At 41.3% G+C, this 16050-nt stretch overlaps 1 protein-coding gene across 1 annotated transcript in view; it reads left to right on the forward strand.

The window, feature by feature from the left end:
* The window catches only part of fmn2a (formin 2a), a gene marked incomplete at its 5' end in the record, with an annotated part of 50509 nt that extends 36051 nt beyond the window's left edge, over positions 1-14458 (forward strand). The window contains 5 exons of the mRNA XM_080449660.1: positions 675-767; positions 9008-9059; positions 11222-11371; positions 13355-13436; positions 13710-14458. Of these exons, the coding sequence (XP_080305786.1) occupies positions 675-767; positions 9008-9059; positions 11222-11371; positions 13355-13436; positions 13710-13736 (404 nt within the window). The 3' untranslated portion in view covers positions 13737-14458. The remainder of the gene's footprint in view (positions 1-674; positions 768-9007; positions 9060-11221; positions 11372-13354; positions 13437-13709) is intronic.
* Positions 14459-16050: the final 1592 nt, after the last annotated feature.

The following is a 16050-nucleotide window of genomic DNA, read 5'->3' on the forward strand; positions in this document are numbered from 1 at the left end:
TAATACATAAACGCATCATCACATGCTCTAGCTAGCCCATTACCTAGAGAAGCCAGCTGAGTGCTCTAGCAGACGCACTCTTCGATGACAGCTGCCCGAGGGGGGTTCGGATAAGTAGGCGGCCCACAGAAATGTGCTTGGCCAACCTGAAGGACAGTAGCACTGCAGTGGAGCTAGCTTGCTCTGTACCTTCAGAGGAGGTACCATATGGTCTCCCAATTACCATTCACCCAGTCCCCACCTCCTCGTTCCCCATTCCCCATTTCCTTAGCCCCTCGTGGCCCCCTTCGCCTCAGAGGTCTTTAGCATGCGAGTTCTTGATCCATCATGGCCACAGATAGAGCGTGACTCCGGAGTTCTCCAGGGATCAAAGCACGAGCCTACCTCGCTCCTCAGGCCATCTTATGCTGCTTGTGTAGAAGTGGGACGGGTCATTATGCCTTTGCTCTTATTCAGAAGGGTTCAATCAATTAACAGGATGAAATGCCTGTGTGAAGCAAAATATGTCTTCTGATATGGAGTTGTCAGCCATGAAAATGGAGACTCTTAGTTTGATAATAGAATACAAAAAGCCCTATAATTTAATAGATACCAACATTCGTGCTGGATGCAACACTGCTATTGCACCATCAGAAGGATTTTTTTTCTCATGATCTCTTTGGTTATTCTTCCAGCATGCTCGGCTGAAACAGTGAAAGTGTGTACGGTGTCCTCTGAAGAAAACCTGCAACCGTTCAAGCTCAAGATGGACGGGTTTCTGAGCCAAGGTGAGCCTAGTTTCACAATCATAAAACTCAATGACGGTGTTTACATAATATGAATATCCCAATTACTGGGGAAAAAAGCAGGTTATGGCAATAAATTGGTTGAATTATTTACATGTGTTGAATTAATGCAACTATTGTTATAACCAGTTTACATGGTTTTGTCATTAGTAATCAGTTTGTTGTACAGGGAGGCAGGTTTCTTTTTCTGAATTCGGTGCCTTTGTCCTTTCTATCTGGTAATGGTTTACATTTGTGAAAGAAAATATGTTTAAGTGCTTAAGTAAATCAACAGATTGAGCATGCTTACTGCTTATGCTTCCTGCGATTGGGGACCTCACGCACATAAAGATCATTACAATTACAATTGTCCAGAACAAATGTAAATGGCTTGAAGCCAAGTCAACAAATGACAGGGCAATGGTCAAGTAAATAGAGTGCAAAGAAAACAATGAAAGGCATACTGTGTAACATAAATTTTAGTTCTGGTACACTTTTGGGCATACACAAATAAAAATTGTGTTTAATAGTGTTTAGACACATTTGTGTGGAATGGTTATTGTGAAAAGCACACCAGTGAAAGATTATATAAAAACACAAGGATGCCAGGTAAACTTCAAACTATCTAAACAACATGACATCTAGATAACATCCTTCTACCCTAATCGAGGATGACACCCATGGAGTTCGGAGTCAGCGTTGTCCGGGGTCTCACAGCAAACGCGTGCTCCAAATAACTCCACTCTTTGCACACATATTGCTCAGTATTCTGGCTATCAGGCTAGCTGCTTTCCGCACCGTCAACGTACTTGCACAATGTATAGTTTGTATGAAACTCCATTATTATGCAATAATATTCCAGACTAGAACCGGAAGTGGTCTGACGCAATTTACTTCACGAGGAGAACAGCTCTACAAGCTAACAACGCGTCGCGACTCGACACTTTGTTTGCTTGAAGATCTTGTTCTTTTTCCTTAGAACAAGGACTGTCACGCTGTTCCAACGACAAACAAACGGTCAACCCACCACCTGGCTCGCGCTGTGTCGCGCAAATCAGCATTTGAGTCGACAAACCATTCAATTTAGGATCACGATCGCGATGCAACATTACCGAGTGGGCAGACAACCCGACCAGCAACAGGCAGCTGTTGACACACAGTCAGTGGCCAAAGATTAAACCGAGAGCTTGATTAAGAAACTCTGGTGGTTCCAAATCCCGCTGCTTATTTCATATTTACAGCGTGCTGCTGAAGTCTCTCTCTCTCTCTTTCTTTCTCTCTCTCTCTCTCTCTCTCTCTCTCTCTCTCTCTCTCTCTCTCTCTCTCTCTCTCTCTCTCTCTCTCTCTCTCTCTCTGTCTCTCTCTCTCTCTCTTCGAGTGTGTTTGTGTGTGCGGGCGGCGGGGCGCGTGTCAGTTACAAACTCCGTACTCGCCACGTCTCTTATCTCTTCATCCATATAACGTGTGAGTGCGTGTGACAGACAGTTACGAAGTCAGTAGTCGACCCCTGGGGGGGGGGGGGGGGGGAGTTCTGCCAGCCAGCTACATTATTCATTCATTTCATTGATAAGATAGGCCTACAAATCAGCAGGAATCACTGCTGTCATTTCATTTTCTAATAAACATTCATATATAAGGCCAGGAATGTATGCTTTTATTTTACGATATTCTTTAATTCCACTTTCAAATTGCACTATAAATAAAGTGTGGGGTCGCCAAAAGAATTCCCCCATAAAATGTGGTTGTGGTATACAACATTTTTAGAACCCCTGCGGGACTAATCCTATATTAAAATTGGCTTAAGGATGACAGGCGGGTGGTTGGACCAAGCCATCACTCTCATGTCACCATGACTCAGCCATAACCATGTACTCAGGAATTCCCAAAGCAGCTTGTACGCCCAAATATGGAGTGTGTTGTCTAACCTCAATGTGTCATCATGGCATCAGGCACAAACAAATCACTCAGCTCCATATATGCCCACAAAAGGGGCCATGTCCATATATGGCCATATACTAATGACATCAGGGAATGGGATCTCAATTTATACCCATAAAAGGGACAAGGACTGACAGATACATATATGGCCATATCAGTCCGATCGGCGGTGCAACTTGGGCGTGAGTGCCGCATAGCGGCCCGATCTCTAGACGTAAGGGCCACGCAGCGGCCCGAACTTCTAGTTCTTCGAATTTGTGGACAAGCAAACAATATGTCTATCTAAACGGTAAGGTGAACAAGTAAAGATCCTGCAGTGAACAACTAACCAACATACATCCAGGTCGGTTTGGGATCACGCTGTCTCTCCATACATCTCTGCAGTATAACTAGCATCTATCAAAAAAATAGGCAGCAAGAAGTGAGTGCCACTGTAGGGGGTGGGGTAGAGTCTGAAGAGGTGAGTTTTTCTACTACGGTAGAAAATGGGGTCTTCAGGGCTGTAAGTAACATGAACATTTCTATAACTGCTGTATTAAGGCCTTAATCAGGGTATGATCTAATTATTAGATGTACTGTATGTAAACATGCTGAATATAACTGGTCTTATTAGACATTAATGTCACAGATGAAGGCTACGTCTTGTCGAATCATGGAAGATCCCAGAGTTATGTGCCTGTCATTTCAGAATCCCTTAAATGACAAATGCAAAGATGTTAGATATTCATGTCGAGAGGCACCCTGCTGATCTGTATTGTTATACACTTGCCATAATGAATAACTAATACCTCAGAGAGGCCACACAATCCCTCTATGGTGTGAGAGCATCTGAAGTTGGTCATCAATCAACACGCCATAAGTCTTCTGAAGAGTCCGCCTCGCCCTCACTTTCCAAGCCTGTCTCCCATTGCGTCCCTGGGTGATATACACTCTGTTGTTTCCATAGGGATTTCTGTTTACCCCGGGGTGTATTGAATAACTCACAGCTATTGTTTCAAGTTTGTCTACCTGCAGTGATGGATTGCAAACTGCACTTGTAGCTGTGGCTTTTTTATCTTGATCTCTGCCTTATAAAACAAACTCGCATCTCTGGTCTGCCACAGAGGAGGATCCAGGATGGCCGAACGTGAACCCATCTCCATGCAGTTTGAACTGACTGCTGTGGAAAGACCTGAGGGCAAAGGAAGAAAAGTGGTGTTAACTGCGACTTGTACGATGCTCTTCATCTTCACTGAGCGTTGGAGGTCCTGTTCCCATCTTCTCCCGGGACTTTTTGTCCTTTTTTCTGCCTCAGTTTGTTGTCCCGGACTCTTGAAGGCCCCCATTTCCCCCATGTGGTTAATGATACTGTAGGAGAGATTTGGAGGTGCCTCCCTTCTTCACCCTTACTTTCTTTCCATTTCCAAATATCAGGGAATCAAATAAACACCTCGGAGTGAGGCCTCGACCAGGAGGACTGTTAAAACAGGGATGATGTATTAGTGGTGGAATGGAGGAGAGTGGAGAGTGTAGAGTTTATGATGAATCTACCTCCAGAGTACTCCCCCTCTGTCCACCATGCTTGTTTTCCTTTCCACCTACACGGTGTGTTTGTCATCAGTTATCGCCCACTTCTCCCAGATCACTTCAGCAGCCATCATTAAGGCAGGTCCAAGACAGCGTCTCTGCTGCATTTAAATCCCTTGTTGCTCATTGTGTACTTTTATTTATACTATTTAAAGCTGCATTGTGTAATACTGCATGCAGCACCTACTGGTAAGCAAGGGGAAGTACATAACAAGCTGTTGTATTCTCAAACAAGCAAGCTAACAAGGCAACTCTCCCCCTCCCTTGCGTCGCCTCCCCCTGGCTAGCCATTTTCTGTCCATCAAAAAATTAGCGAAACAACTCACAGGCAATGGCAGTCAAAGTGAGACAAACTTAGCTACTACCGGCAGGCTGTTTCGGCAATCAAACAGTTAAAGGGGTAGTTCACCCCCCAAATAACTTTTTTTCTATTGATTACTCACCCCATGGAGCCTTGAATTCATGGATATTTTTTAGTTTTTGTCGCATTCCTTCCTTTATTATTTGATTATAATAAATTTAGCCCCATTGATTCCGGTAGGAGACACAAATGCATTTGTGTCTCCTACCGGAATCAATGGGGACAAATTTATTATAATCAAATTATTGGCTTAGGAATGTGACAAAAACAAAAAAATATCTATGAATTCAAGGCTCCAGATCAGGGATGTCAAACATACGGCCCGCGGGCCGGATCAGGCCCGCTAACTAGTTTAATCCGGCCCGCGAGATGATTTTGCAAAGCATAAAAAAAAAAAAAAAAAACTTTTTTTTTTTTTTTTTTTTTGTGTGCCAAAAATGTTTTAATTGTTTTTTGGCCAAGTCTACACCTGCAACCACACGTAACTTCCACTTTCCTCTTCTTCTTCCTCGTCTTTGTATTGGTATTGTTTGTGTTGGAGCGCCTCAGTGCGGCTGCAGAGTTCATGTGCAACCTCTTCCAGAGAGAGATAGAGACACTAGAAACTCTGCTGGAGACACAAAACAAACTGTGTAGACTTGGCCCTTTGAAATAAAATGTATTTTGGCACACAAAAAAAAAATCTTAACGGTTATCGATTAATTAATCGGTAAGGCCTAACGGTAAACGGTTAATAAAATGTCTCCATTTGGCCATACCTATTTGTGAAGTTTACATTTTCAGAATGTGCTTGTACTAACTAAGACTAAGTAAAGTAAACAAAGAAAACTATCTGAAGTTATTGTTATTATTAGTTATTATGCCATGATTTTACCGGTCCGGTACCGGTCCGGTACCGGTCCGGCCCTCTGGCCCTCTGGCCCTCCTCCATGTGGCCCCTGAGCTAAAATGAGTTTGCCATCCCTGCTCCAGATGGTCAGTAATCAATAGAAAAAAAGTTATTTTGGGGGTGAACTACCCCTTTAAATAGGTTATTATTTTTTGCATGGATAGCGATCATGAATGGCCGCATTTAGAAATAATTGCATAGAATACAGTAGAGGGAATCATGGTTATGGGAGGGGGTGATGAGAGTTTTAAAGAGTAAGGGAGGTTCCAAGGTGTTTCAACAAATCTGGCAGGACTTCTGGGAGAGGCGCCCGCCGGAGGAGCTCCCTCCAGAGGAGCTTACAGTTGGGGTTGGATTTTAGAAAGCGGGGGAAAACAACAACATGGAAGGCCGGCATGTTCACATATTTGTCCGGTAGCGTTATGTCTCAATAAAACCTTTCAGGCCTTGTGATGATCAAAAATATTGCACAATTCCACTTTAACTCTGGATGCATACTGCAGCGTTACTCACGGAAAAGCGCCTCGATGGTGAATTTGTGTTCAGCAATGTGGTCTTTTTCGAATGCAGCAGTGTGTATCTGTCATGTCTACCAAACATCTCACAAGGCCGCTTTCATCTCCACAATCTGACGTTTACAACAATATTGGGATATTGTGATCCACTTCAAAGGTGTAAGACTCAGTTTGTTATGCTTGCTTTAACATAACACGCACAAATGTCATTCTTTGTGTTACGTCGGCTTTGAGGTCCGGCTACATTCAGTTGACTGTGACCAATCTTTTTGAAGGACCCAGCATACGGCCCCCTTTCCAAGTGCTTTTGTATTCAAATGAGAACGTAATGTGGAGCATATGTTCTCCCCGCCGTATCACTCACTGTCCTTGAGTTTCAGTTTTAAAGGAAGTATATAGATGAAAGCATGTCTCCCATCTCTCTCTTTCTCTCTCTCTCTCTCTCTGTCTCTGTCTGTCTCTCTCTCTCTCTCTCTCTCTCTCTCTCTCTCTCTCTCTCTCTCTCTCTCTCTCTCTCTCTCTCTCAGAGAAATATGGGAGCTCTTCCTTTGATGCAAATGATGAGGTTTGTCCTGTGAGAGCACAGTCTAAGCGGTGTAATGTGAACATATGACTCTGAAGGCTCCAGACGGGAATTCTCGGGGTGCCTCTGTTGCGGCGGCAAAAAAAGAACAACAGACAAAAATGTCTTATTTTTGTTATTTCTGTAATTTCCAAAAAAAAGAAGAAAATACAGTAAAAAAAAGAAAACCGGGTTAAATAGTTTCTGGCTCCACAGTTTCGACCACTCCTTGTTTATTTTCTGACCATGAAACCGACCACAGAATAACAGTGGGAGCGGACTTGTTGGAGCTCCGCTGTTTGGTCTAGCTCGATTTTCCCCGCTCGCTTCGCAAATTCTCATGCATGCGATGCTTTGATGGAGCCTCTGTGACTAGCAAGGGAGAGCATTGGCCATGTGATAATCTGTTTCTGATGGACATAAAGATTACTAAGGCTGGTGGCGTACTCGATTTTGTTGCTCACTGATTACCGCCCTAGCCGGGCAGGATGTCAACACCAGTAGGCCGGCTGTTGTCATGGGGCTAATGAGCCAAATAAAGGTTTGTTGAATTCTGTCAGAAGTCATCTACATCAATTGGTTGTGAGGGCTTGTATTTGTATTCGCCTCACAAGAATATTTTTTCCAGTCGAATTTCCTACTGGGACAGTGTCAGGTTTACCAAAAGCGTCTTAGATAACTTTCCAAGAGGGGGGAAAAAAAACATGATCCTAATGTTAAGATAATTTCCAGACAACCTTATCCATTTTATTTTCTAATCTACCGTTATTGATAAGCAGCATATAGGTAGAGGGAGAGAGAGGAGCATTAGCTAGAGAGGGATTTAGTGCCCGGGAACAGCAGAGAAAATTGATGGTCTTGCCGATATGTCAGAAATCCTTAGAAGTGACTCTGGCTTCAATTACACAGAGCCATCAGATATTCCCAGGATAAGAGTGGACCGGAGATCCACGCCAGGAAAGATTCCCTATCCCGTCTGCTGTCATGGCTGTCTTGCTAAGCTATATCGAGGCCATGGGTCAATGCTGATCATTTGACGGTTTGAGGCGGTGGTGGCGGCGGTTTACGTATTGCTGCCGTGAAGGCTGCAGACAAACTGGGAAAGAGTTTAGCGTGAAACCTTTTGACCGTTAAACCGGACGGTGAGTGTATGCAGGTATAAGTCGGCACCGAGTACGACCGTATCAGAAATCGGTATTGTTTTCCCAGAATAAGGAAAGGAAATAAACTAAAGAGCTGGATTGACATGATGACATATCTTTATGGCATTTTAGAGGAAATCTGGAAAATTGGCCGGCGGTTCCCCTCTGGCATTTTCTTGACTGAGTCTGTCACAGTTGACTGCTGTCCTCTTATATCATAATTTATAACACAGTCAAATGATCCTGATGACCCACCGAGATAAGTGCTGGAAACGTCTACTGGTGCGCACCATAGTGCCTCTTTTTTTTCTCCCTCTCTCTCCATCTGCTTCTCTCTCTTCCTTGCTTACACACACACGCACGCACGCACACACGCACGCACGCACGCACGCACGCACGCACGCACACACACACACACACACACACACACACACACACACACACACACACACACACACACACACACACACACACACACACACACACACACACACACACACACACACACACACACACACATTTATCCATTTGATGTAACCCTACACAAAGAGGCACTTGTCCAGCAATCTGCAGTACTCATTTGTCAGTTGTGTAACAGTAGACGATGTGAGACTGAATAACCTGTAGTGGCACATCGCTGACCTTGTTAAAGACTGTTGACATGAGTAAAGCTTCATGTATATGCCATCGTATGGCAGCATTGCTTTGCGAAAATAGCCGATCCACAAGCTTGCAACTTGTCGCATCACGCCGCATTGTGAGTTTGTAGATTGGCTGTTTTGAGTGCGTGACACCACACGATTTGTAAATCAGGCTTAATTCTGCTGTGTCCTATTGTTCAATCAAGAGTCATTCAAGGTTTGATTTGTCACCTACAGTATTCAAACAGTTATGTGCAGTGGAATTTTGGTCTGGCAGAGTCCGCCAGACTATTCTACAAGTAATGTCCAACATATGAACAAGGTATCATACGGTAATAGTAAGGTAATAAAAACGTTATAATAGAAGTAATATTCTGCTAGACGTAATATGTAATTAATAAAGTGTACGTAAACGTAAAAGTTTGCAAAAACAGCATCAGTATACAGTACATAGAGTGACAAGAGTAGGATATACAGTAATATACAATAGACAATTGCAATCAATAGGCTATACGTTATATTATAATTTATAATGTTGTATATATTTCACACCATTTTATCTTATAGTTAAATGAACATTTACAGGTATGCAATTCTGTACTCTAATCAAAATGTCTCCTCCTTTACAGCCAAAACAGAGCTGGAGGCTCGGGAGCAACAGCTGTCCGACACTCAAAAGATGTAAGAGAGTTCTTTATTCCATGGATCTTTCAAAATGCACAAATTATTTGGCATAGAATAATAACACAGATTCAAGGTCTTGACCCCGTTGTACAGCAATAATAAACTTTAACAAATTAATAATATATAATAGCAGCACTGATAAAAAAAGAAAAACGTTTTGTACATAATGTTTGTGTGTGCAGTCTTGATATGCAAAATGTCATGTGCATGTACACGGGTGGCATGATAAGCCTTGAGCTTTGCTAACAATAGAATTAAATGCTTTGCTGACAATAGAATTAAATGCTTGCTCTCTTGAACATATTATGTTCTAAAACGTCACTAAAGATATGTATGCTCTAGCCATTTTGTCAGCGTTTACAGGTCTCCACGGGTTATTTCAGTTACACGGTATATAGGTGGAGGTCGTCACGGAGGGCCGTAAGGTAGACGAGAGGCCCCTTGTGTGGTGTCTGCGTTGTTTATCTAAGCGGAGCTAGAGTAGACAGCCTTGGCTCCAGGCTTCTGTTAACACTGGCTAGGAATGTGTTCCTGTGGCGCACTCCAAACAAAGAGAACCCAACCTGTCCGCTGTATTGATCAACCTCCGAGGGCCACAGCATTTGTCACTTTCACTGGAGCTCGCTCTTATCACACACGCACCGTCACTGCTCAATGTGTTTATCTGCTGTCCCTGTGCCTGTTCACACTGTAAAAAAAAACTGTGTGTTTTAATTCTGAGAGTGGACAAGTGTACACTGAATCCTACCTGTAAGGGTCCATTTGTTTCAACTTGCATCATACTGCATGTGTGCACTGCTTCAAACACAAGACTAACAGCACCCATGCATTTCTACATAGTGGCAGAAGTATATTAATACAACATATATATATATACATATACATATGTTTGTATAACACTTCATTAAAACATATACCAAATCAATTAAATGTTTATCAAAATGGGTATCTTTATTATTTTGCCATTGATTGAAAGTAGTGTTTTGGTCCTCAGAATAATGAAATTGTGATTTACACTTTTAAAACTAATATAACTAATACACCATTATGAAATAAAACATTTTAAAAAACTACTTATTTCCTTAAAACAGATGTTTCATCCATCATATCTGTACCTAAGATAAATTGTTAAACCAGCACCCCTTCAGTATTGAACAGCAACCTATCTGCAGTTTGTTTGTTTGTTTGTTTGTTTGTTTATTTATTTGTTTGTTTATTTATGTATTCATGTATTTATTTATTTATGTATTACTACATAAAGCTATGTACTTACTTACATGTTCAATTCAGGCTGCTCAATTATGTCAACAACTACAACACATCCACTACAACTACATAATGTTAGCTAGTTATAACGATGGATGGACGGTATGTCACAAAGACGTGATAAAAACCATCAGCCAGTCAAGGCTCAGATTGACGGAGGGTATAAAGAAATGTCATGTATTCAATTCAATGCAATTAAAAGAGGCTTTAGTGGTATTGGCATGGGAAACATTATGTTTACATTGCCAAAGCAAGTGTGAAATAAAAACAAGCAAAAACAAATAGCCCTACTAGAATAAAGACATGTGTAAACAGAGCTGTGCAACATTGTAACTTAAAAACTAACTTGAAATATAAAATACAAACAAAACAATTGTGACTGTCCATTTGGAAAGTACATATACATATAAACAAAGATAAATAAAAAATAACAGCAGTTATTGTATTGACTATTAAAGTGTAGTTTTGTGAAAAACGAATTGTGCAAATAACTGCCAGACATCCTAAAAAGTCATCTTTAAATTCATTTGTAAATCAGCCGATATCTATCACAGTTGCTCACATGAGCAAATACATACACAGACACGCACACAAAAATAACATGAGATATGTGTGTAAAGCAGTGCAAATGGGTTTAATTTTAGCCCTCAAATTGGCAGACTGTGTTTTGCCCTGAAATGCTCAGTCATCGTGTGCATTTTTTACATATTACTACTGTGCAATGAGCCTGGAAAAAAACTAAACCACATATTATACAAAAACATTATCCTGAGATTAGCTTTCACATTTTCCATATTGGCATAAAGCTGCCAGGTTTCACAATGACTCTGGGTAAGCTCATGTTGTAATATTTTGGTCTTTGTGGGCTTTTCATTTTTGTTCTCTACCCTCAGCTTCTTGGAGCTGAGCGTGTTCTTCTCCGTCAAGCCCAAGGCGGGCGAGAAAGAGGTCTCTCCAAACACCTTGTTCTCTGTCTGGCACGAGTTCTCCACCGATTTCAAAGAGCAGTGGAAGAAGGAGAACAAGCGGATGTTAAAGGAACGGTGAGCAGAGTGAACATATTATTGTGTACAGTTCCTTATGTTTCGTCATGACCAAGCTGGACTTGGATTGAATCCCATCAGAGGTTTTGCTCTTTTATTAAGATATGATAGCAGAGAGACAGGAACCTGAGGGCAAAGAGGGGGAAGGGGGGACCTTTATTAATCCCGGGGGAAATTCAGTCATCATGGCAGCACCACTATGAAACAAAGATACAGGTGAGAACATGCACAGATACGTAGGAACACTAGTAACGAAAAGGGTAACAAAATAATTAAAGACAGTATAAAGATTTGACTTGACATCCGACCTGGTCTTCTACACACGTGTGCATATTTGCAATCAATCATCAACAGAAATGGAAGATAAATAGACATGAAGATCTAGTGACTGACCTTTGCCGCTTACACTTAGGCCTAACAGGACACAAAAAATGTGCAATCTGTTACAGTAAAAGGGCTCACCGTATAGTTATGTACAATCTATACATTGTGATTATATCGCCAGAGCCCCAGAGCTTTGCTATAATGTCACCTTTGTCATTGGGTACGCTAGACTACTATATGACCTTATAAAAAAAACAAAAGAATAACCATTCTAAAAGTTACTATATACATTTGGAATTTTACCTTATGCGTTCAGATCCCAAACTATTAATCAGTTAAACCCTATACTTAATATGATGAATAGCGGAAATAGCTACTAAGTTCACAATGAGTCGTGATGCGGTACAATGTGAGCATGTTTTATGATAAAAAATAATTTATCTATATTAATTCGTTTTTAAGCGGCAATGGGGGGGATTTTTATATAAATGATTAATATACATTTGTCCAAAGTAGGGACGCCAGGGTTAAAGTGGTTCAAAGATGTTGAGTCCATCTCGTGCTCGCTGAAGATTCTATCAGTCGTTCAAATTCATGGAGGGAACACAGTTGAAATGACCCAAATCGTTCTCTTCACCCCGGTAATGAAAAGAACACATGCGGGATCCAGTTAGCTTCCAGTGGTTCGATGGGTCTGAAGATACCACTGCTTATGTCAACAGCCAGCTAATTGGTCCATTATGCCGAATGAAGATGGAATGGAGATATGTATGTGTAACGAAAAGCATAATGTCATGAGCTTTGCTTATTCTGTAGGAAAGTATGAAAACAAATGTGTAGTTATTAACTGTGTCTGTGTGTGTGTGTGTGTGTGTGTGTGTGTGTGTGTGTGTGTGTGTGTGTGTGTGTGTGTGTGTGTGTGTGTGTGTGTGTGTGTGTGTGTGTGTGTGTGTGTGTGTGTGTGTGTGTGTGTGTGTCGCTCTCGCTCAATATGAGATGCCAGTGAATAACTGAAATAAATTTGCACCTGTGTTGCAGAGACAGGCACTCACGCAACACAAACACATATGATGTCCAATTACTGTATCGTCATTCCCCTTTAATGTACATTTACACATTTTTGTGTTATTACTCACAGTTAACCGGATGCCAATACACTGATTATTTTTCCTTCGTAAAACACTAATGACTAGTGACACTTCTGGCTCCGTCTGTGCAGTAGTAAACTAGGGTGCGTCATTTCAAATAGCAAGTGATGAGACATAACTTCCTCCTGTCCAAACACCACCAACACATGGCCGTCGTCTGAACAGTCTCACTGTTGGACCTGATTTGAGATGGTGCAATATTTCATTACTTTCCTTTACGTGTGTGGGTGTGGGTGTGTGTGTGTGTGCGTGCGTGTGTGTGTGCCTCGAAGCAAACTAATATACGCACATTGACAATGGGTGCCGGCCCAAAAAGGCTATAACATTGAAAAAAATTGAGCCCGCACTCCAGCTACTTCAGTACATGATAAAGCACCACTTTATTAGCAAAACATGACATTTCGACCCTCAAGGGATCTTCTTCAGGTCAATTTGTTAGTGTGTGTGTGTGTGCCTCCCATTATGCAAGCTTGCTAAGTAAGTGACTGACTGATGAAAATTGTTCTTCCAGGGTCAAAATGGCAGAGGAGTGCTTCAAACAGGCGAGGGAGAAGGCCGCTTACAATGTCAAACCCAAACACGCAACTGGAATAGTACGTCTCCGCTCTTTTCTTATCCTCAAATCCTGTGTGTGCCACTTTGTTTCCCCATAATGCTTCCTGTTTTCCTACCACCCCTATTCCTTCTACACGTTCTTGTTGAATCAACGCAAATCTCTTCCTCACCTCGCTGCCTCCATACCACACCGACACCTGTCAGTGTGTTAGAGAAACAAAATGCCTGGCTGTGTGCTAACATGTTAAGATGACTGACGGGTTCTCGCCGCTATAAATAACTCCAACCTGTCCTTGTTCTTTGCTCCACAGAAAGCCAAGTTGGGTCAAAAGATCTGAAGCAGAGGCTTTATCATCACCAAGTGCATTTGCACGAGCCAGAGAGGTTTGCCCGAATCTGCGTGTGTCTCACTGGTAATATTTTACGGTGGCGTTTGTAGGTTTAGTTTTTAACTGCTTTGGGCCCGCTGTTTGTTGTTAGGTGGTCCTGAGAGGATATCTTTACCAGAATGTGATGGGCAGGTGCAAAGCTTTACATTCCACTATTTGATAGGACCCATGGAATTGTCTTTACGAGTGCTCCTGAAAGACATCCGAAAGTTAGTTAGATTTAGGCGGGCTCATTGCCAGAACAATGCTTGTTAAAATGTGAAATATGAAGTCATATCCAGCCTTTCCACAGTATTTTATAAGCCATGAGTAGCCTGTGTCCTTCTTTACTGCAATTTTCAAGTCCGGTTACAGTAAAGTCAGTCATGTTTTCCAAAAAGAAAAGATGAACTACTACACTCTTCCTCTGCACACCTCGTTCTGTCCTACGTGAAGAGAAACACAAGCGTTTACGTTTATTAACCTATAGATCAGCTGCCAGACAGCAAGTGCCTTAAAGCACAGTGAAGTCGTCAAGTGAGCCCTGTAAATAAAAAGATTAGCTTGAAACATATTACAGTACCTGTAATGACATGAACCTGTCTTACTTCACAACATGCTGAATCATGACAAATATTCTACAGCTGAGACAATCGTATAGCCTCATCTAGCGGGATGATACTTAACGTATTTAAGAGCACAGTAGTAATTATAGATACTACCTATAATTAATAAGGTCTACAAAAACTGCTTAACATCCTTGTCAAGGCTCTGTATCCTTTCTTCTTTTTTCTTTTTTTCATACAAAAGGATCATGTATTTCAACAGTGTGATCTTACAGTGTATGTTAATAATTGTATTGTATTGTTGATATGTTATGTTATGTTATATTATACGTAATATCTTATGTAATTACTGATCCCTTTCCTGTGAATGTGAGAACTCTGCTGATGTCCTTAACTGATGTGTTAATTTAACTCTGAGAGTGTACAAATGTAACCAAACATCTGGATGGGTCTATTTGGTTACATTTGCACACTCTCTGAGTTACAAATGATTTGACTGTATCCTGGAGCAATACACAGTGAAATCCATAGTGTCAATTTACCTCTGAAGGTCCTTACACACTGACTGGGGTCATTATTTTTGTGTGATTCATTGAAAATCCAGAAATCCGAAAATATATATATTTTTCAAACTGTTGGTTGTGTCATGAATACATCCACAGAATACAAATATTATTTATTACACATGATGAAGCAACATAATTTCTGTTTGGAACAAGGTCAATTCATCACAGAACACGGATATTCTTTGAGACACGCAGCCGGGTTTTTGACCAATAAGCACCTTTGTTTGACCCGGAAGAAGGCCTTCTCCGGGTCGAACGAAAGGAATCACGTGACATTGATCCCCTTCCCCTATTCGCTCATACTAGGACATGACGTATGTGTAGGCAGAAGAATACGGGATAAAACAAAGTCGATTTATTTTCCGAGCTTCCACACTGTGAATAAAGGCAGCATCAACCTGTATGAATGAGGCATCAACTATATGAATAGTTTTGATGTGAAATATTCGCTGGCGAGTATATCGCATTTCTTTATTGTTTATTCGTCATATCTCTGTTGTGTAAAGGCCTTGAATGTGTAAAAGTGGACCCATAAATGCCTGTGACTTCAGCCATTTAGACCTGAGGCCGATTCTAAAAAGTTTTCCGAAAAACTTCACCAAAAAAAGAATTGTGTTGCTATATGTTGCCTCCCTCATATGTCCAAAACTGTTACTTTTCAGGATTCAAATCCCCAAAAAGTAGTAGATCCACAAGCTTAAAACACGCTGCTTTTGCGCCGGGTTTCGAGCTTGTGGATCTTCTAATTTTGATGCTTTTGTGCGACACTGTAGTATTATGATAAATGAATTTACCAGAAAAAACACAAAAGGTTAGAATATGGACAAGAGGATTCTGCCCCGACAACGGCGATATATAGCAACAAACTACCATTTAGACCTGTAACCGGTCTAGATGGGTTAAATTGACACTCCGGATTTGACTGTGTATTATCTCACGTGACTCCCATGTGCAATAACAACAGTTGAGTGTGTTTCTCAGTAAATGCCTTTAACCATGAAAATATACTATTTATTGAATAATGGAATAAAATAAATCTAATTAACATGTTTTGTGCTGATGTTTATGAAGTGTCCAAACAGTACTGCAAGACATTACAAGAAATGCATGCGCTCAAAACACCACTGAGTTTTATATGAAATAGATTTAATA

This window comes from Gymnoscopelus braueri (assembly GCF_963280865.1).
Source record: "Gymnoscopelus braueri genome assembly, chromosome: 14".
Taxonomy (NCBI): domain Eukaryota; kingdom Metazoa; phylum Chordata; class Actinopteri; order Myctophiformes; family Myctophidae; genus Gymnoscopelus; species Gymnoscopelus braueri.